This window comes from Python bivittatus, unplaced genomic scaffold (genome assembly GCF_059951505.1).
Source record: "Python bivittatus isolate LINGU-HERP-01145 unplaced genomic scaffold, Pbiv_v1 ctg000980_np1212, whole genome shotgun sequence".
Classification (NCBI taxonomy): domain Eukaryota; kingdom Metazoa; phylum Chordata; class Lepidosauria; order Squamata; family Pythonidae; genus Python; species Python bivittatus.
This window is the reverse complement of record NW_028277125.1, coordinates 40,805,285-40,825,962: the sequence shown is the minus strand read 5'-3', so window position 1 is coordinate 40,825,962 and position 20,678 is coordinate 40,805,285. Positions and strand designations below refer to the sequence as shown.

Here is a 20,678-nt window from a genome sequence, read left to right as displayed (position 1 = left end):
GCTTTCAAGATTCTGTTATTATACCCTATAATTATAGTTCCTGTAATTTTTGTGGGTCTGTTTCCTGACTTGGGCTACCTCAGAAAGGTTGATATTGTATTATCATCATCATTATTATTAGATTAGATTATTATTAGATTTTTATCCTGCCTTTCTTTGATTGTATGAAATTATGGAAGGAATTGGTTACAAACTCAAGAGTATTCTTAACTCAAACTTTTATAAAATAAAGAAACTAAATTATACCCAGCTTTCAAGCAGCTGTTGAATTCCTGAGGAGTTCATTTTGGCCCTTAAATGCTGTCTTTAAACCTGTATCTTTTCAAGTTCCCTCATGACTGCTATATCTTGAAATCACTGTTGGTGAGCAGTGTGGCTGGCACTTACCTGATATACCCTGTGATACCCTTCAAGCCTGTTGTCAGAAAAAACAGTAGCTGCTTTTGAACAAATTGAACTGTGGGATGACTTTCTTCTTTCTATCCTGGTTTGTAGAAGCCACTTTTGTCCCAGTATCGAAGGTGACCAGACGAGTGGAAGTAGATGATGTTATTGCAGCAATCCATCCAACTACATGTTTAGTTTCTGTAATGCTAGCAAATAATGAAACTGGGGTTGTGATGGTGAGTTGTACATTTAGTTCTTACAGCTCATAAATTGAAGGAAAATAGTTCTTTACGCTTTGTAGAGATTACTCCAGATGTTAGCAAGGACTGGCATGTATTCTCATAAAGCATTATTTATTATTGTATTCATTCAGGTGGCCTTCAGTCACTTACTGATGAATTGAAAATGACACATGAGTGTGACTGTGAGTTTTTCTTCAATTGATGTATATTCCACGGGTCATACAATATCTAGAATGATGTTCAGATGACTAATAAATGTCTCTAGAGCCACCAGGAACCTGTTCGTTCATGTATGAGAACATAATGAACTCTAATGTATTTATCTTTCAGTAGCCTGATGGACAAACTTTGTCTGGCCTACAGTATTTTATAGATTTACCTCATGTTTTCAACTAGAGATAAAGAATAGGTGCTGACACTTCAAATTTTACAAAATTGTGAAATTTTCTTTTAAAGTTATTTTTAAAAGAAATAACTGTATAAATTATTTAATTTATTAATAATTTAATTATTATAAATTATTTAATTATATGTATGTGCATAACAATATCATTTCATTGTTTCCCCAAAATATTTTTTCTGGAGTTATTTCTGATCTCCCTTTTCCTAAAGTAATATGAAAGATGTGTCAAAACAGTTTCTTCAGGGTGGCTACTCTTAACATCGAATATCTTTAAATGTCTTAATTTTTTGTTATTTATGCTAATGTTCTTGCTCTCTTTTCTACTTCCATTTTTACAACAATGACTTTCTTTTTGCCAGCATTGGGTTATTAGATTTTTGTTTATTGCTAGATATGTATGCAACATATTTTTAGACCTAGTTTTTTATTATAATATTTACTAAATAAGTAGAACAAGATCAATGTTAAGTTGCTAGATAGATTTAGTTATGCTAATCCTACTATGGGGCAGGCAAATGTAACAATAGATTTATGACTGGAGAAAGAGAAAGGTGGTAATACTAATATAACAATAAGCCTTTTACTGATAGCCTATTCTTCTATTAAGAGAGACTAAAATTATATATAGAGCATATTATTTGATGTTACCAATGCAACATCTTTTCTATTTCAGTAGCTCCAAAAATGAATTACTAAATGCTGATGGGGAGGGAGAGGTAATATTTCTGATAAAATGAGATCTCCTGACACCTGACAGGATGCTTTTTCTCTCAGCCCATCTCAGAACTCAGTCAGCAGATTGAAGTTATCAACCAGAAGAGAAAGGCCTCTGGTCTGCCACGGATCTTAGTACACACAGATGCAGCCCAGATGATTGGGAAGGGCCGAGTGGACGTGCAGGACTTGGGAGTAGATTACCTCACTATTGTAGGGCACAAGGTATATCTTTCCTCTGTTTGGGCTACCATTTCCTTGCTGTGACCTCTTTTGAACTTAGGATAATTTCATACACAAGAACAGCATTCTCAATTACTAAATTAGAAGCTATTGTGCTTCTAATTTGGTTTGCTCATTTCTGGAAACTGTATTCTCTTACAGATCTCATGTGACATGCTGTTGGAAAGTCTTTTGTTGGATATCTGTACAGTAAACTCTGCCCTGAATAATCTTAGTACACATGTTGGTGGCACAGAATATAAAGTAGTGAAATAACAGCAATAGAGATTTTAATGATCCCACATCTCTGGGGAGGCATACTCTGCTAAGTGTGATGCTTCTAGGAAATTCCTGGTAACTTTTTTTTTCAAAGAGAAAGGCACAAGTATCTGTTATCTTAGATTTGATACTAACCAATAGTAGTATCAAGAAGTGGAAGTTACAGGAACATTGGGGAAGTGACTATATAAACTGAGGTTCTTGATTTTAAGAAAACCAAAAGCTGAGTGTATGAATACGTATCTAGAGTTCAAGAAATTGATTTAATTACACTCTGAGCAATTGTAAGTAGGAATCCATGGCAAAAGAAGAAAATGAGAAAAGGGCTCAAGATAGATGAGAATGCCTTTTAAAAAGGCAGTACTATCTACAAATAATTCTAATGAAGAGGGGAGAAAACGGAAGAAACCAATGTGGCTGCACAAATAAAGAAAACATGTATAGGAGGTGGTCTGGCCAAAATTGTACGTATTGTCTTTGAGAAATTCTGCAGGATGGGTGAAATGCCAGATCACTGGAGGAGGGCAAATGTTCCTGTCTTCAGAAAGGTGAGAAAGGTTCCACATAACTTTTGGAATAAGCTTGGGAGATTATTGAGCAGATCATAAACTGATTAATCTGTAAGCAATATAAAACAGTCAGGATTTATCAGAAGTCAGAATGGGGTTGTCAAGAACATGTTTTACCAGAGTAACCTTTTCTATTTTTTTAAGTGAGGAACTTCATTAATAATTGTGAGAAAGCTATAGACATAATAAATCTTGATTTCAGGAAATCATTTGACAAACATTTTAGATTAGCAAGCTAGTTAAATTTGCACTTGATGGAATAGCAAGCGAATATACAGCTCAAAAATTGCACTTAGGAAGTGATTATTAATGATCCCTCACAAAGGCTGACATATCTATTAAGAGATAAGCCACAAGAACCAGTCCAGGGCCCAGAATTATTCATCAGTCATTTGTATGAAGAGGTACTGTATTTGCAGAATGCAGACAATTGGTTGGGATAGCTAATACCTAGAAGTCAGAAATAAAAATTGTAATAATCTTGATAGGTTAGCAAAGAGGGGAAATTTATCTTGGTAATAGTAACAATTAGCTAGATATATATCCCTCCATTCCTTCAGAAGCTCAAGTTAGCATACATAATACTCTCTTCTACCCTGTGAGGTAGGTTGGACTGACTAAGCTTCCATGGATGAGGATGGACTTGAACCTAGGTCTCACTGGAGCCAATCCAACACTTTAACCACTACATTATACTGGCTCAAACAGTACTTGTGAGAAAGGTTTTGGAATAGTATTGGGCAAAGTGTTATGGCCAGGAAAAAAACAAATCCAATTGTAGCTTGTATTAACAATGTACAGTTTTCAAATTATCAATGGCAATACTTTAAATTTTTTTCAGTATTGGTCAGACTCCACCTTAAGTATTTTATTCACAACTGGGCACCATGCCTTAAGGGGGATTCAGAGCAGAAATTATTAGAAACTTAAGGCCAGTTAGGAGAGATTGAAGGAAGTAGAATCGTTTAGTCCCAAGAAAAGATAACTGAGATGGATATGGTAGCACTCTTTAGTTATTTGAAAAGATGTCGTACAGAAGAAATTATGGTTTAAGTTACAGAGAATTAAACTTCTTTTGAAAGTTAGAAAAAACTTCCTAGCAATAGAGTTTGATGGTAGAAGCAATTACCCAGAGCGGTAATTGGCTCCCCTACATTGGATTATTCAAGCAGAGACTGAACAGCCATCCACCATGGAGCCTTTTAATTTGAATTCCTGCATGGAATAGACAGTCCAGTCCAGTGCCAAAATGGCTTCTTCCAACTCTGTAATTCTGTGATGAGAATCATTCTTTTGGCTTTAATAGTACTTCAGAGGATTTAATTGGTCCTTTAAGGATTCTCCAGTAGATGGTCTTCCAGGAATAATTTTTAAATGAAATCAAATTTTTCCACTGAATTTCACGGCTCTTCCATATGGAAGCATTAGCATGCTTTCCTCCACTCCATAAAATTTCTGTAAGTTTTCCTTTTTCCTGTTACATTCCCCACTTAATTCTTATAGGAGGACAAAATTATAAAGTTGGAAGAAATCTTCATGACATCTAGTCCAGTACCGTTGCTTAGTAGAGGATCTGCAATGCAGACTTCTTCTCTGGCAAATGGTGGCCCTCTCTTTGCTTAAATGCCTCTGCCAACTATCTGCTGAGGAAGTCAGGAACATTTATCTGCATAGTTAACTATAATCTGTCTGCCTTCTGTTTCTATATATTGCTCTTACTGTTATGATTTATAATTGCAGTTTTATGCCCCACGTATTGGAGCCTTGTATGTGCGAGGACTTGGTGTGAAGACTCCTCTTCACCCCATGCTGTTTGGAGGAGGGCAGGAATGGAGCTTTCGCCCAGGGTATGGTGAACAGGAGCACTGGATGAACCAACTGAATTGTTAAGAGACCAACCAAATGTATTGTGACACTATGGCAGGATGTGCAACTTTCTTTGATTCTAGAGCATGTAGGCATGCTTGATGACATGTTAAGGACTGTAATCTAAAAAAGGGTAGCGGAGCAGAAACCAATGTGAGCAGGAATGGTATATTTTTATTTTATTTGTATTTATTTTTATTTAACAAGTGAAACTAATAAGTAAAAGTAAATAAAAAATACCCCTTTGAGTCCTGCTGTGCTGCCTCATTGCAACAGAGAGGGTGTTCCTAGAAGAGGTATGTGAAGCAGTGTATGCCAAGAACAGATATTCCCAGTAGAGTCACCCAAGTTACGAAGGTCATCCTAGCTGCCCAGCTAAAGCAAACAGGCACTTATGTTGGGCAGCAACAATGTAGGTGGATGCTGGAGGCAGATGATCATTTTATTGACAACTGCAAAGGCATCACTTTATACTGCATGGGAGAAAGCAATAGTAAAAAAATTCTTGTATTTTATCACAAAAACCGCATGGAAAGACAATGTAAAGAAATTTACAATATAGTGTCAGATGATGGAGACCTCGCTTGCTATGTAGCCTGCAGTTCCACAGGTATGGCACTTTGAAGGTGATTCAGAGATGTGTACTTTAGTGGTGCAAGACTTGGCTAGCTGTCCTGGGGCTCCATAGAATAAACATAAACCTAGGTCTTCTATGTTTCTCAAAGACAGGAGTTTCTTTACTGCTCCTATTTGTATGGGTTCTCCAGCACAGGAGTCTGAGGAGGCCACAGGGAGGGGAGGTAGGGATAAGGAGATGCTGTAAAACCTCTTCCTCTTACTATTTCCTCTGTGCCTCAACTCTTCCAAATACTAATAGTTGAACAGCTCTTTCAAATTCTCTGGGTTGCCTCATCTCAGCAAGTCCGGCTCAAAATTGGTCAGAGCCAGATCATTCCATATTTCTGGCAATTTAAAATCTGGTATGAATTCATGAGCTGTACAGTTACCATTTCTGCAAATCTCTCCTTCCTCTTCCTATTTTCCCCACAACAACAACCCTGTGAGGTGAGTTGGGCTGAAAGAGAGTGACTGGCCCAAAGTCACCCAGCCAGCTTTCTTGCCTAAGGCAGGACCAAAACTCAGTCTCCTGGTTTCTAGTCTGATGCCTTAACCACTAGATCAAACTGGCTCTCTTTGTTTGTTTGCTGTTTGTTTGTTTGTTTGTTTGTTTGTTTGTTTTTGTTGCTTTGATTTTGATTTGTTGCTCTTCTAGCTTCATCATCAAATGCAGCTCTAAATCTTTGCATGAAATTTTGGTAATTGTCCAGTAATGAATCATTGTCTTCAATGAGGGGCATAGCCCATTTGACTGTTCTTCCTTTTGGCAGACTTAAAACAAAAGTCACTTTGATGCTATCTGTAGCAAAGTCTGCTGTCTAAGCACTATAAATAATTCACAATGAGTCATGAAAGTCAGAAATTGATCCTGGACTCCTCTGAATTTCTCTGTCAAATTCCCATGTGAGTACAGAAATATTGGTTGTGCTGCCAGTTACTGTACAACTCCTGGCTAAAGCAAGCCTTCTCCCACATGCTGTGTCAGTTATACCATGGCATTGTGCAAATTTGTCATTTGTAAATCCACTTAAGAGGCAAGAAGCAGTATTTCAACAACTTCTTTAGAGACATTGAAGATAGAAGGAGACAACAGAAAAACAATGTCTTCCAAAAGATCTTTAAACTCAGAAGGAGGTTCCAAATTTGAATTGGTATGCTAAAGGATATCAATGGACTTTGAAGAAGCAGGATAGAAAGAGTATCGATGCTTTCAAACTCTGGTGTTGGAGAAGATCTCTAAGAATACCATGGATAGCCAAGAAAACAAACCAATGGATTAATGAACAAATCAACAGAGAGGGACAAATGACCAGACTGAAATTATCCTACTTCAGACACATTATGAAAAGACCTAGCTCTCTGAAAAGGCTCTAATGCTAAGAAAGGTGGAAGGAAAGAGAAGAATAGGACAATCAGCAGCAATGTGAATAGACTCAGTTACAGTGGCAATGGATGCACTGTTGGAATACCTGAAAGACCAGGTTAGGGACAGATTGTCATGGAAAAAATCTATGTGGTCACTAAGTCAACACTGATTTGATGGTACATATAAATCTAGTATTAGAAGATGAAGTTAAATAAACAAGTCATTGCAAAGTTGGGAGGCTAGGCTACAGGAATTGATGGAATATATACAGAAATATGGCAAACAACAGAAGAAGAATCAGTAAAGATTTGAACCAAAGTCTGCCAGCAAATCTGGAGCACAACACAATGGCCAACCATTTGGAAGAGGTCAGCCTACATACCAGTACCAATTGATAGGGTTTGCAAACTATTGTATGATATCCTTAATTTCGCATGCTAGCAAAATAATGCTTAGGATAATGTAACACAGATTAGAGTCCTACATGGAGATACAGATGCAGATGTTAAAGCTGGTTTTATAAAAGGACAAGGAACGAGACATTATTTCTGATGCATGATGGATAATTGAGAAAGCCAAAGAATACACCAAAAGAGTCAATATGTGTTTCACAAAGATCAAAAAATCTTTGATCATGTTGACCATGGAATGTCCTTAGAAAAATGGGAATCCCAAAACATATCTTTAACCTCCTACAAAATCTATACAAGAACAGGAAGCCACAATCCGGATGGGATATGGCAAAATAGACTGGCTGCAGGTTGGCAAAGGAGTGACACTAGGCTGTATGCTGAATATATATTAAAGAGGCTGGATTGGAAGAAGATGAGTGTGGTTTTAAACTTGCAGGAAGAAACATGATCTACACTCTGCTGATGAGACTGTTTGGATAGCTGAACCTACAAAGGTTCTGCAAGCTCTAGTAATTAAAATCAAGAGCACAATGAAAAAAATGGGCCTAAGATTAAATATAAAGTAGACCCAGCTAATGACAACAGGCACAGCAACCAGCCTTAAAATTAACAATGAAGATACTGAAGTGGTAGGTAGCTTGTTCTTTCTAGGATTGACTCTTGACAATAAAGGAACTAGCAGTCAAGAAATACACCAGAGACTAGCACTTAGAAAAGGTAGCAATGAAGACCTTGGGAAGGATATTAAGATACTATGACATATCTATATAAAGATCAGAAAGGAATGGTTTTCTTTGTGACATTCTATAGAATGAAAATTAGACTGAGAAGAAGCAGGATAGAAAGATTATTGATGCTTTTGAACTTTGGTGTTGGAGAAGATTCCTGAGAATACCATGGATAGTCAAGAAAACAAACCAATGGATCTTAGGACAAATCAATCCAGAATTCTCACTTGAGGCACAATAATCAGGCTGAAAGTAGCATATTTTGGACACATTATCCAAAGACCTAGCTGTGTTGAGAGGTCTATAATTCTAGGAAAGGTAGAAAGAAAAAAAGGGGGAAAGGACTAGCAGTAAGCTGGATGGACTCAGTTACAATGGTGATGAGTGCACTATGGGAAGACCTGAAAGGCCAAGTTGGGGAGACATTATTTTGGAGAAGGTCTATCTATATGGTCACCAAGAGTCGACACCAACACGATGGCACAGAATCAATTAAAAAGTAATCACTAAAAATTTAAATTTTATTTGCGTAAACATGTGTGTGTGTGTGTGTGTGTCTATGTATACACATACACAAAATAGCTAATAGTTTCTCCAGTATATACACAAAAACACCTCTCCATATACCTCTGAATCAAAAGGTATGGGGAATTAAATAGATGGACCCTTATCTATTTCAGTGCTGTGCTCCTCAATGCCAATTGTCTGATTTTATATTAAATTGCAGAAAATTGAAATGTAAGCAAAATAAGAGTGGGGAGGATAAACAGTACAGGAGGGAGCAGGCTATGTTGAAAGTAGCAGAAATGGGTGAGGGAAGGGAAAAGCATAGGATAAGGATTGCAAGAGAAGAGCATCAAATGGATTGAGATGGCAGAAGGTTGAGGGTAACTGGATGGAGGCAGCAGTGGTGGAAATACAACTGAGAAGGAAAATGAGTAAAGATCACAGGAAAGGATGGGCGTTATCTAGGTAGGTAGGAAGCAGATATGGCAATCAAGTAGGTTAAAGTCACAGAAGAGAAGCAGCAAGTAGAAAAGATGATGGAGGCAGCAGTGAGCACAGTAGAGGGGAGACCAGAGGGTGAGGAATCAGGAAGTGCAATAGAGAACAGACTCTGGTGAAGAGCTGAGGTCAATGTTGGTGGCTGGGAAACAGGTTTGAGGAGGAGCCAAGCCACACATTTTGCACTCCTATGCTATAGTGAGTAGTATGTAGGTTTTAAGAATAGGCAAGAAAAAGCACTAAAAGGAGTACTGTCATATTTGGAAGAAAAATGCATATATAAGCTAGAAAAAAAGGAGAGGGTCTTCTGTTTTATAGGTAGTATTTTGGTTTTCATCAGATCCTTTTATTTACTTCATACACTAATACTGGTTGTCATTGCAGTGAAATATTTTAATACCTTTGTTATGCTAAGTGTGTATGTAGTATGTTAAACAAATAGTTCACACAGGTGTAGAGTTTGTATTTGTGCAACTTTAACTGTGAATAAACACTACAATTCTTTTCTTTCTTTTTTTTTAGGACTGAGAATACTCCAATGATTGCTGGCCTTGGCAAGGTAGGCTTAAGAATGGTAAAGGCTAAATAATACAAGTATGTAGTGTATTATGTATGCAAAAGTATGCACTGTTCAATAAGACAGATGCTGTCTTATTGAACAGTGTGTAGTTACTGCTTAATTAAAAAAAGGAAATAGATATCAGCAAACAGTTTTAAATGTAGCATTGTTGCTGCAAATGCATACAGCTGAAGCAAGATAACTATCCAGATTCTCTGGGATTTCTTTGCATGGGCTTAGCAGTGCCAAAACTCTTTAGTTTCTAGACTCTTGAGCCAAGTGTTCATAATCTTTTCTGTATTTCCACTCAGATCCAAAGTTCTATATCTGCATAACTTTCAGGGTAGTTTAACATATAGTGGGACACTGATAGGAGATAATGTTGCAAGCAGATGCTTTATGGCAATCTCAGCAAACATTTTAGCATCTTGAAGTTTTTAGTCTCTGTACTATGTAAGTAGCAAGTAGAACATCAAGTTGGTCTATAAACAAATGCCTGGCGGTGAAGTGCAGGGAACTAACAGCTCAATATGCATGTGCTGTTTAGAGCCTATAGATGGGTGTCCACAAGAACCAGTGCTTTTCTCATTTGCCCCTTTTGATAGGCCCCCAGGTGAATGGCTCTGATTGTTGAACATAGGTACTGCAAAATAGACTCTGCATGCTTTGAAAATAATTTGCAAAAATCTTGGACCTACCTGTTATTCATTAAAAAATGCCTATCATTTTTTAGACTTTGGAGCAACTTTGAAAATAAGTTGCAGGTTTTTCCTTTTATTTCTGAAGCATGTACAGCCATACTGCAGAATATACCAATTTAGGTATTGGGTTTTGTTTAGTAGATTGGGAAATTTGGGGGATCCTGTGGAGGGAGACTTCATGCTAAATTCCACCATGTTGACTTTTTGTCCACCCTGGCTAATGAAAATAAGCATTATATGGTCAGGTGTACAAGGGAATTGAATGATTCCGTTCAAATTGGCTGCTAATATTTAACCTGGTATTCTCACCTTCCTTTGCAGGCAGCTGAATTGGTGAATGAGAAGTCTGAGCTATATGAAGCTCACATGAGGAAAGTTCGGGATTACCTGGAGGAAAGGCTTGAAGTAATTTCAGTCATCTACCTGTTTTCTGTATAGCTCTGCAGTCTTTATTTGGGAGAGAGAGATAATATTAGAAAACTATATTACCCTGCTAAACACAGTCATGGGGCAGTGATGCCTTTCAGTTCAAATTGAAGCAGGGCAAAGGGCAAGAGTGTTGAAAATAGAAGCAAATGAACAGAAATGTCACAGGGAACACACTGGCTCAGACTACAGATGCATGTATCATGTCTGGATTAATCCCAATGAATATTGCAACGCTGCCATTTTTTGTAATGGAATAGGATTGGAACCTTTTGGAATTGCCTTTCTTGGGGTTATTGCTAAGAGAGTGGTTACAGATGCCCTACTTTGACTTCCCAGAGCAAAGTAGACATAACACAAGACCTTTAGATTTTCTTCCCACACCTGTGAGCAAGGTGTTAGCTAATCCTGTGAGTTCTTCTGTCACAGGTGCAATACTACCCTGAAATGCCTTTATGTATCTAAAATTATAAGATGCTTTTATTTTTTTTCCTTCCTCGATTCAATAACGCCTGTGTGTGTGTGTATTAAGCTGACATTTTATTAAAAGCGTTACTTCCTATTCTAGATTGTATTTGGAAGACAAAATATCCATTTTAACTGTCGAGTGGAAGACTCTAAACGACTTTGCAACACCTGTAATTTTTCCATATTGGGCTCAGGTCTACAAGGTAACTTCTATGTTTATATTTGCACTGTTCTTTAAGAGCTAGTCCATGATTGATTTATGGGATTTTGCATATAAATGGAACCAATTAGTGGCCAATACAAAATTTAGTGTTAATTGCTTTTAAAACTAATCTCCCTGCCTTAAACCAAATCAAGATGTTATCAGTGTGAAATGAGGTGCCAGTTACATGCTATTACGTATTTAACCAAATTTGCATTGTAATTTCATAAAGAAAATACCAATTACAGATGCAAGGTACATTTTTTTAAAAAATAATTTTTTTAAATTCCCTCTCTTGTACTTTTAAAATGAATTTGGTAATTAGTTAGAAGGCAATCTGATATTTTGTCCATGAAGCATTACTTGAAATGCATCTTTTCCATGTTCTAATTTGGTTGTAACAAATTATATGTGTGGACCTGACATTATTGTTTTGTTTTAAAATTCATGAGAAGCCAATCCTAGCAAAGCATGAGCAAGGATTGATTTTTAAAATTATATCTTAGTTATATTTGACAACACAGGCGAAATTACAAGCAAGTTCTATGTGTTTCTTCTGTGCTTAGATCTATAGGTACTTCATGAGAAGAGAGCAGATATATATCTTGTTTTTTCTGTAGGTTGGCTGGTGCTTTCACACTGTAGGACTTTGCTTGCCAGTGTTGGTGCAGCCTGCCACTCTGAAAAGGGTGACCAGTAAGTAGCCAGTGTTGTAGAACCAGGTATTCTGTAGCTGGAGGGCATAGTTCCAGCTAATGTAAGGAAGTGTGTGTGTATGTATGTGTTTGTATGGGTGTGTGTGTGTATGAAGGCTTGCAAAGAATTAACCACTTAGAGTCACCACAGCTGTCAGTCTCTCACATTACCCAAGAATTATGGCAAGTGGCAGTGGTAATGTCATATCTGCTGCGAACATTATTAACCATGTTTCTTATGATCTTATCCATGATACTGTTGGAAAATTTCATGAGCCTTCACAACTCACATTTCATTACCTTCACAACTCACATTATGTTGCCTGTTTTGCCTTAACAAACAAGCTAGGCCTGGTTAGGGTATTAGTGTTTCTGCTAACTAACTGACAGTGGCCTATGTTTCTTAACAATTAGTAATGGCATGTGACAAAAATATTACGATAAGTGATTACAGCCCTTACATCTTTGTAATTGCCCCCTCCCCCACTGATTTATAAAATTAACCCAGAAATAACACCATTCACAGTCCATTATTCTAACTATGCAGTAGGGAAAAATGTTAGATGACTTATATAATTGTGCTCCTCTTTGGTTCTGCTACCAGTTAAAGCTCTATATATTATTCCTCCTATCTTTGAGGAGCAACTGGGCCTTTAAGAGTGAGATAGGGAGAGGAAGAGATTATGCAGCCTTGGTAGAAGTAGGAGAAGAATTTGCTGTTCAGAAGCTAAGAGTGTTTTGATTCAGGTACCAATGCCATTATGAAAGCTGATTAGTCTTAAATCTCAAAAAAAGATTTATGTCTTTATTCTTAGTGATGAGCACATGTTTTGCATCTCTGCATAAGGAAATGTTTTCACATACCATGTTTTCCCAAATCCCCAGAGCCTGCTCTTTTTGGAGCAATGGCCTGTATAATTCACAGAGTATGAGGTACAGTGGTACCTCAGGTTACGAATTTAATCCGTTCTGTGACTCTGGTCGCAACCCGATTTGTTCACAACCCGAAGCAAATTTCCCCATAAGATTCAATGTAATTACCGTTAATCCATTCCGGCGTCCGCGAACCATGCGTCAAGGGCAGAAAAACGGCCGCGGACCACGCGGCAGGGCGGAAAAACGGCCGTGGACCGTGCGGCAGGGCAGAAAAACGGCCGCGGGCCACGTGGCACGGGCGGAAAAACGGCCGCGGACCATGTGGCACGGGCGGAAAATGGCCGCGGACCACGTGGCACGGGCGGAAAAATGGCCGCAGACCACGTGGCACGGGTGGAAAATGGCCGCGGACCACGTGGCACGGCGGAAAATGGCCGCGGATCCGGTTCGTACCCCGAGGCGGAGTTCGCAAACTGAGGTAAATTTTTGTGGCCGGAGCTGGTCACAACCCGAAAAGTTCGTAAGCAGAGGCGTTCGTAACCCGAGGTACCACTGTATATTGTAAAGTGCTTTTGTTCTGACTAGATAGGGAAATGTAATATGATGTATCAAGTATCAAGAAGTAACTTGCTCCCCCCAGTTGTGTGCTATGTATTTCAGATACCACAGAGAGTAGTATAAAAATAAGCACCTTGCATCTTTCTTTTGAAAAGTGCTTAAGATCGTACACTGTCTTTGACATCTGTAGAATAGTTTTTAAATGTTGCCATATGTATTTTGGAATGTAAATAAGGTTAGTTACATAATACTGGAGACATCTTTTCAGCTTTGCTGCCATCCATGATACTTGAATGCATAATTCTGGTTTATTCTTGATTTGTTTTTCTCTGCCTCACCAATCAGTTAATATAGCATAGTCACTAAATATGATCAATTCTGAAATTATCTGTTCTTGTAGTTAAAAAGGTTATGTTTTTTAATTTTTGATATAGTTAAGGTTCTTCTGAATCTTTTAATATTGCCTTCTCAGCTGCGTGTTCTATTTTGGCTATGTAAGGATTTGAAGATTAAATTTGCTATTAGTATATGCAGTAACATACTGTATTAAAAATCCACAGCCTTTCATCACAGTTGGTTCCATAATTCATTGTATTGTGTATAATAACTCTTTATCAGTTTTAAAGTGCTAACAATAAATAAAAATTCCACTCTCTCCACACTTAAAAGCTGTTATATACCTTTAACATTTAGGCTGTAATCTATAATATATTTATTATGGAGCATTTATCTGATTAACAGAGACTTCAGAATTACTGAATTGTGTGGTGTGGTTTAATTGTCTTTCATCCTTTTGAAATCTGGAAGGCTGTAGACTTCAACATGCATACTTGATCAGCTAATTTCTATTAAAATGAAAAAAGCTTAGAAATGTCTTTTGGACAGGAGTAGCTCTGCATAATTTGTTTCCTTTCTCTATATGTTTCTCAGATCCTCATGGTAAAAATACTGTTAAAGGTCACATTTTGCTTTAATTATGTCTGTTTTCCAGGCCCTCAGTTGTTTTGCTTAACTGTGGAATTCCTTATAATGTGGCACAGAATGCCTTACGCCTCAGTGTCGGCCGTGATACAAGCAAAGAAGATGTGGATCTGATTGTAGAAGATTTGAAACAGGCTGTGGCTGGGTTACAATAGGCTGGATACTTACAGTCAACAAAAAAGAAGATTCTGTTCATCAGTATCAGGAAGTGAGCTTATCTAGTCCTGATATTCCGTTGCTCTGTGTGCCATACTCACATTTGACATATTGAGGGCTATTGTGTTTCCATCAGTACTTTGAGACAGGATTTTTGTTGAACATCCAGTAATGTGTTTTACAGGTCTTGAATACCTAGGATCACTGTCTGCATCTATGAGCACTGATTCCCCTCCCCCCCCAATTCAGCACCAGTAAATGCAATTGGTGAATTACACCTTTTAACAAGTTTTAGCAAGTAAAATGAAGGGCAAGGAAATATTTCCACTGGATATTTAGAATTGTTCCAAGCACAGAATGAATGTGAATATTTAGAAGATGTATGTGTGTATTTACAAACACATGCATATATGCCAGACCCAGGCATACAGATATGAATGGTCAAGTAAATCTCCAAATTTTAAACAATGAGGGATTTGCCTTGGAGATGTCTATGTTTACCAGAGAGATGCATACTAATAAATTGATCTACTCTAATAAATACATGTATGCATGTGTACTGGGAAAGAATGTATAATACAGCTATTATGTATAATACATCTGTTAAAATTAAATAGCAGAGAGAAAACCAGAATGCTTTCTTCAAGGCTACATAGAGACCTGCTTCTTTCCCTTTAACCTAGCCTTAAAGGGTTGTTTGCAGTTTTATGTAGCTAAATTTCCTGCCTTGAGTTGTACAAAATAAAGGTGGGATATAAATTAATAATCAATTAATTGAAGAATAAATTATGCTGATGGCAACACTAATGATAGGGGATCTGAATCAACAATTGTTGCTGTCCTTTTTTGCCCTGAATGGCAAGAGGACAGAATTACCCACAGTGGCAATTCCCTTTTGAGAGAAAGCAATTGCTGTGATAGATGCTGGCTTTTACTGTTGCTTTTTGTCATAAATCATAAAAAGTCATAAATATCATTGATAGGAGACCTATTCCCACTTGATAATTGTATTTTTTAAACAATGTTGTGTAGTGTAATAATTTTAGTGTAATTTTAGGTGAGGATAGTGTCTGAAGTTAGTCTAAAGGAGTAGAGAATGTACACATAAATCTATGAATGTACATCTGGGTCACAGAATGGGTATCCCACCCATTCCTAGCTTCATCCTCACCTGCCACATGACATCTATGTCATTCTGTTACCATTTAATTGCATCAGATGTTCACATCTTTGGAGCATCAGAAGCAGTTACTCTGTCCAAAGTATTCCCTCAGTTTTGTGCATCAGAAGACGGCTACTTGAGATAAAGAAGGGAGATGAAATCTTTATAGTTCCTTGAATAGACTCTCTTCAAATGGAAGAGTTGTTTGTTTTTCAATCTATCAAAATATTCTGATACCAAATACTTCAGAGGTTTTGTTTTGAGGAACAATTTTTGATAACTGCCCAGCTACTTATTGTGTTCCTGGGACCCAAACTGAATGTTTCCTCACATTTATATCTGTAAAAGATTATCTCTCACTGCTTGCTTCTAGTTTCTCATGAGTCAACTGACATAGGAGAACAGCTGATTAGTATGGATAGAGGAAAAATATATTATTGAGGAATCTTGAAGAACTGAGGAGCACTTCAGGATCGGTCCTGGACTCCAACAAAAGAGATAATTGCAGTTAGGAATATATAACTGTACATTTCCTTCAAAGATTTGAATTTCAGAACTATGCTGGAAGAGGTTTGAAGATAATAGTGGAATAAGGTCTGCTGTTTTTGTTTTTGTTTTGTTTTTGCTGCATCCACTGTAATTGATGTCTGCTAATAGTGATGAGTTAAAGAGGTAATGGTTGGTTTCCTAGTACTTGCTAAGGTTTGAATAGGAAATTCTCCAGTATAAGTCACTTCATAATATTATTTGTTTCACATGATAGCATGGCCTGTACTAACTGTCAAAATGGGTTATACTGTAAAACAGATGCAAATTTAAAAGTTGAAACACATGCATGTGTGCTCTGTAAAACATAAGCACAATGATATCTTAGCATGAAATACCATTACTTGGTTATTCACAAGAAAGGAAGATAAAACATACAAAGAAGTAGCCAATTCATGTATCTTACCTTATGTTTACTATAGTTTAGGGCTAAAATAAGCATTTTATTCTCATGCATCTTTAATCCTCACTTTTTGAGAGTTGGTCTTGCCCATCTCCTTTAACTATGGAGTTCTTAAACATAGCTAAGTTGATATTGCAGGAAGAATATTTGTTGAGCCTCTATCCAGTCATTGTGGGATCTGAGAGGAAGACAATTTATCAGGAATCTATCAAGTATTACCAGATCTCCCAGATTCCTTCAGTTCTTACCTATTCTCCTTGATTAGATTTTTCCAGTTATTAGAATTACTGCAGGAAGAGAGGAAATCAGTCATACAGTTTTCCTAGATTAGAACAAAGCACAATTTCCCTTATTTATTTAGTCAAATGGTTTACTTGAAGTTTCTCATTGGGACCACAAAACATTTATGATGTTGTGGCAATAAAGATTGTGCTTGTTAAGCTGTCCTTCCTCTTGGGCAGCCACTTGAGTGTTGCATTTAATGCTCCAGCTGAGTTATTCTGTGTTAGAACGCTATACTAATTAATAATTTGTGGTGAATAACAAACCTTGGAACCATACTTGTGGCATTCTGGCTATGCGGAAGGGGATGCTCCCCATAGAGAATGTCTTTGGTCAAAAATGGGGAAATTAGAACTACATTCATTGCATTACATTCATTCTGTTGATTTCTGCACTTAATAACAGTGGCGTTACCTTCATTTTCTGTACACATAACATATGAAAATGAATATACAGGCTAAAGAGAGAAAGCCTGCCTTCAAAACAATTTTATGTAATCCTCTAGTACACATATATCCAGTTGACTAGTGGTAAACTTTAATATTAAATGCCTAGTAATGATAGTTATATGCCTAATATATACTTCTAATACCTAGTAGCTGAAAAATAAAGTAGTCCCAGGATGTTAGATGTCCTGTTATGGTGTAACTCAGAAAAATTCCTTGCCAACACACCAACAAGGTCTGTATTTAAAGTTAGGAATAGTTGAAGGACTAAATGCTTAGACAAAATACATTATAAAGTTTGAAGATTTTTTATCAGGTTTTATACAGGAAAAATAATTTATAAATGGTTTGCACATTTAAATTTGCTGTATTTTTATGTTTATGTTTACATTTTTGTATGTAATAAGTATATTTGGTGAAAATAAAAAAAACAAAAGCAAATGAGATTTAGGTTTGAAATCAATGTTATCAATAAAAACAGGTTAATCTACAATGCAGGCATAGACTAAAACTAAATTAAATATTCTGATCTTTCAAACAGAAATGGCTCCTCTTTTATAAAAATGAACAGACTATGTTTTGGGGATAGTAATGCTAATATAGTGAATCAGATTGGAAGACTGGGAAAATATTTCCTACAGCAGAAAATGATACAGTTTTATTACCTTGTACAAGCCCTTGTGACCAAAACCATTATAAGTACCAGAAGAAGATATGTACAGTAGCTCAGGATTGAACTGTGAAGTTCCTTGATTAATCTCTTGTTTACTGCTTGAAGCAGTACTGCCAAGGAGAGAAAAACACCCCCACCAACACTGACAAGGCCAGCTGCTCTATATAAACAGACAGGAAACCCCACTCTGTTCTAGCACTGAAGAGGATACCTAGTTGGGTAAGGAAACATCTGCAAGAAAACAACCACGCTCAGAGAACATCAAGGACTCCACCATCATGAGTGGCAGAGGTCAGTATTATGGGCCCATGTGATAATGGCCATAGCACATGACAGATCGTAGCTTTGTAAAAAGAATGGAATAAGAATGGGTGAAATGAAAACAAAATAGATATTGCATGTCTCCAAAACTAAGAGTGGTAGGATATAATATAACTGAATAAGTCTGAACTTAGGGACTACAGCTGAGTTAATTAAAGAGCTAAAATGTATCTTGTACAGTGTGGCTTGGTGTCATCAAAGTTGTATATAATCTGTAGATTGTGATAGTTCCATGTTACACCCCAGTGAATGATGATAATGAAATAATGAGAGATATGTTTGGGGGAAATGTGCCACAATCTGAATGAATGCAGTCCAGGAAAAAACTGTTTAGTTAGGTGACATGAATGGATGGGTAGAATGAGGCAAGAGAATATCCCCAAACAAGTAATGATGTCATTTAGAGACCAATTAATTAATGATAATGGTGGTTATTTGGTGAGTATTTGCTTAGAGAAATATTATTTCTCTATTTCAGGTATGTGGCTTAAACATCTACTCACACGCATACATGGAGGAGGAATTAATATAAATCTAACAATATATTTGTTTGCTTATGATGAAAGATTAGAGAATCTGTAAAGAATACAAAGGTGATCAGAAGTTTTGAATGTTGGATAGATAATTTTTAGTAGTGTCAGGAGTTAGTCTTGGAGGAAAAAATGGACATGTATGAAAAGAAAAGCAACTAGGTAAAATTTGAAAGAATATAGGAAGAGAAAGTGCTATGTTAAAAAGCATTCAAAAATCAATCTCTCAACAGAATGAATGGAAAGTAGGTGTAAGGAAAGAAGATATGAAAGCTGCTTGGAACAGAAAATTACATTACTAGAGTGCCACAGCAGAGTATGGGATTATTCAAACTAGAAACTACATGATGAATTGAAAATGTTTGAATTCTCAAATGTTTTGGACAGTTGTGAAGTTGGTTGCAGTATGTGATAAGGGAGGGCTATATAGCTGTAAAGCATATGTGAGAGTAAATAGAATGCATAGAAATGGTTCACTGAGTAGGGAGCAAAACAAGAACGTATGATGTTTAGTACATTTATGGATAAATCTATAAGGAATGTTTGTGATGGTGGCACTGTGTTAGGGACAAAAACATATGTATAGTTTTGTATGTAGATGGTCCTGTGTTGTTGTCTTAAGAACTTGTATGTTTTCAGTAAAATTAGATAGATTGAATGACAGAGCAAAAAATTTGGAACTGGAAACTAATTATGAAGAACTAAGATGTTTGTGATAGAAAAACTGGAGTGATTGATTTTAAGTTAAACATAAATGGTAAAAATTAGAGCAAGAAGATGAATTTCTATACGTTGCTAGAATGTTTACTAAACAAGGGGAAATGGATGGAGAGTTATTCAGATATGCAAATGTTGATAGAGTATACTGTATGGTCTGTCATGAGGAATGAATATTGAAAAGGATGAAAATGTTTGTATATAAGAGTGTGCTTCCACCAATTTTGTTTGCTTATTGAACTTGTATAGACTATTGTACTTTTACTTGAAGGTAAAATCCTTCCATCTCAAGTGACTGGGAAAATGATGAAAATATGGAATTGCACTTAAAGCAAATGGAGACATAAGAAGCTCAAAAAGAAAAGTAATAAAGTTTCTGCAGGGTTTTGTAGCCTATAACTGATGAATACACAAAACAGATAAAATTGCACTGTAAGTGCTACAGTTGAATTTTTGATATTTTATAAATTAGAGTATAAAATCTGCTTTACATTTGATCACATCACTAACACTTTAGGAGTCAATGTCATAAGAGAAAGGAGAGTTAAAGAATTGAAAACTCTTGCTAGGCCTGTGGCATTTCTTAAGCCCCCAACAGAAATTGGGGTTCCTGTCATCCTTTACCAAGTCACCGGAAACACATATCACCTGCTTTATATATAAAATAAAAAATTCAGAGAAAATAAGACTTTCCAAGAAAACCAGCAAGAAAGCTCCCATAGATGGGAAAGCAAAGTGCTGTTGCAGTAACTATCAAGGATGGAAACCAGCTGCTATAGTAATCAGAATCAGGTAGTCCTCTGAATCAGGACTTAGTCCTTCATGCATCATAAGCAAGCAAGCAAGCAGGAGTTTCTCAGATCCCTGATGCTGCAAGCAAAGGTTCCTGGGAATCTCAAAACAAACAATGGGGCAACTCCAGCACATGATGCGCCATCCACCAGCAATTTGCTAAATTACAACAGCTGAAAAAGATGGAGGATATAGGGTGAAAGTAAGTTGATAAGAACTTTCTAAGCATACAGTATAGAAACAGGAGAAGAATTGAAAATTGTTTATAGCAATACCTAATTGCACCGCCTCTGTATCTGCTGCTCTTGGATTAGCCATGCATGCCAGCAATTCTTAGATTTGACTGCTATATGCATTTAACCCTTCTCATTG

At 36.8% G+C, this 20,678-nt stretch overlaps 1 protein-coding gene across 3 annotated transcripts in view; it reads left to right on the top strand.

Moving 5' to 3' along the window:
- Window positions 1-20,292, top strand: part of SCLY (selenocysteine lyase) — a 31,177-nt gene extending 10,885 nt beyond the window's left edge. For all 3 annotated transcript variants that reach the window (XM_088131737.1, XM_088131736.1, XM_025167391.2), the window contains 8 exons: window positions 496-623; window positions 1,807-1,971; window positions 4,557-4,663; window positions 9,335-9,371; window positions 10,394-10,477; window positions 11,067-11,169; window positions 11,789-11,864; window positions 14,289-20,292. In XM_088131737.1, the coding sequence (XP_087987863.1) occupies window positions 496-623; window positions 1,807-1,971; window positions 4,557-4,663; window positions 9,335-9,371; window positions 10,394-10,477; window positions 11,067-11,169; window positions 11,789-11,864; window positions 14,289-14,433 (845 nt within the window). In that variant the 3' untranslated portion in view covers window positions 14,434-20,292. The remainder of the gene's footprint in view (window positions 1-495; window positions 624-1,806; window positions 1,972-4,556; window positions 4,664-9,334; window positions 9,372-10,393; window positions 10,478-11,066; window positions 11,170-11,788; window positions 11,865-14,288) is intronic.
- Window positions 20,293-20,678: the final 386 nt, after the last annotated feature.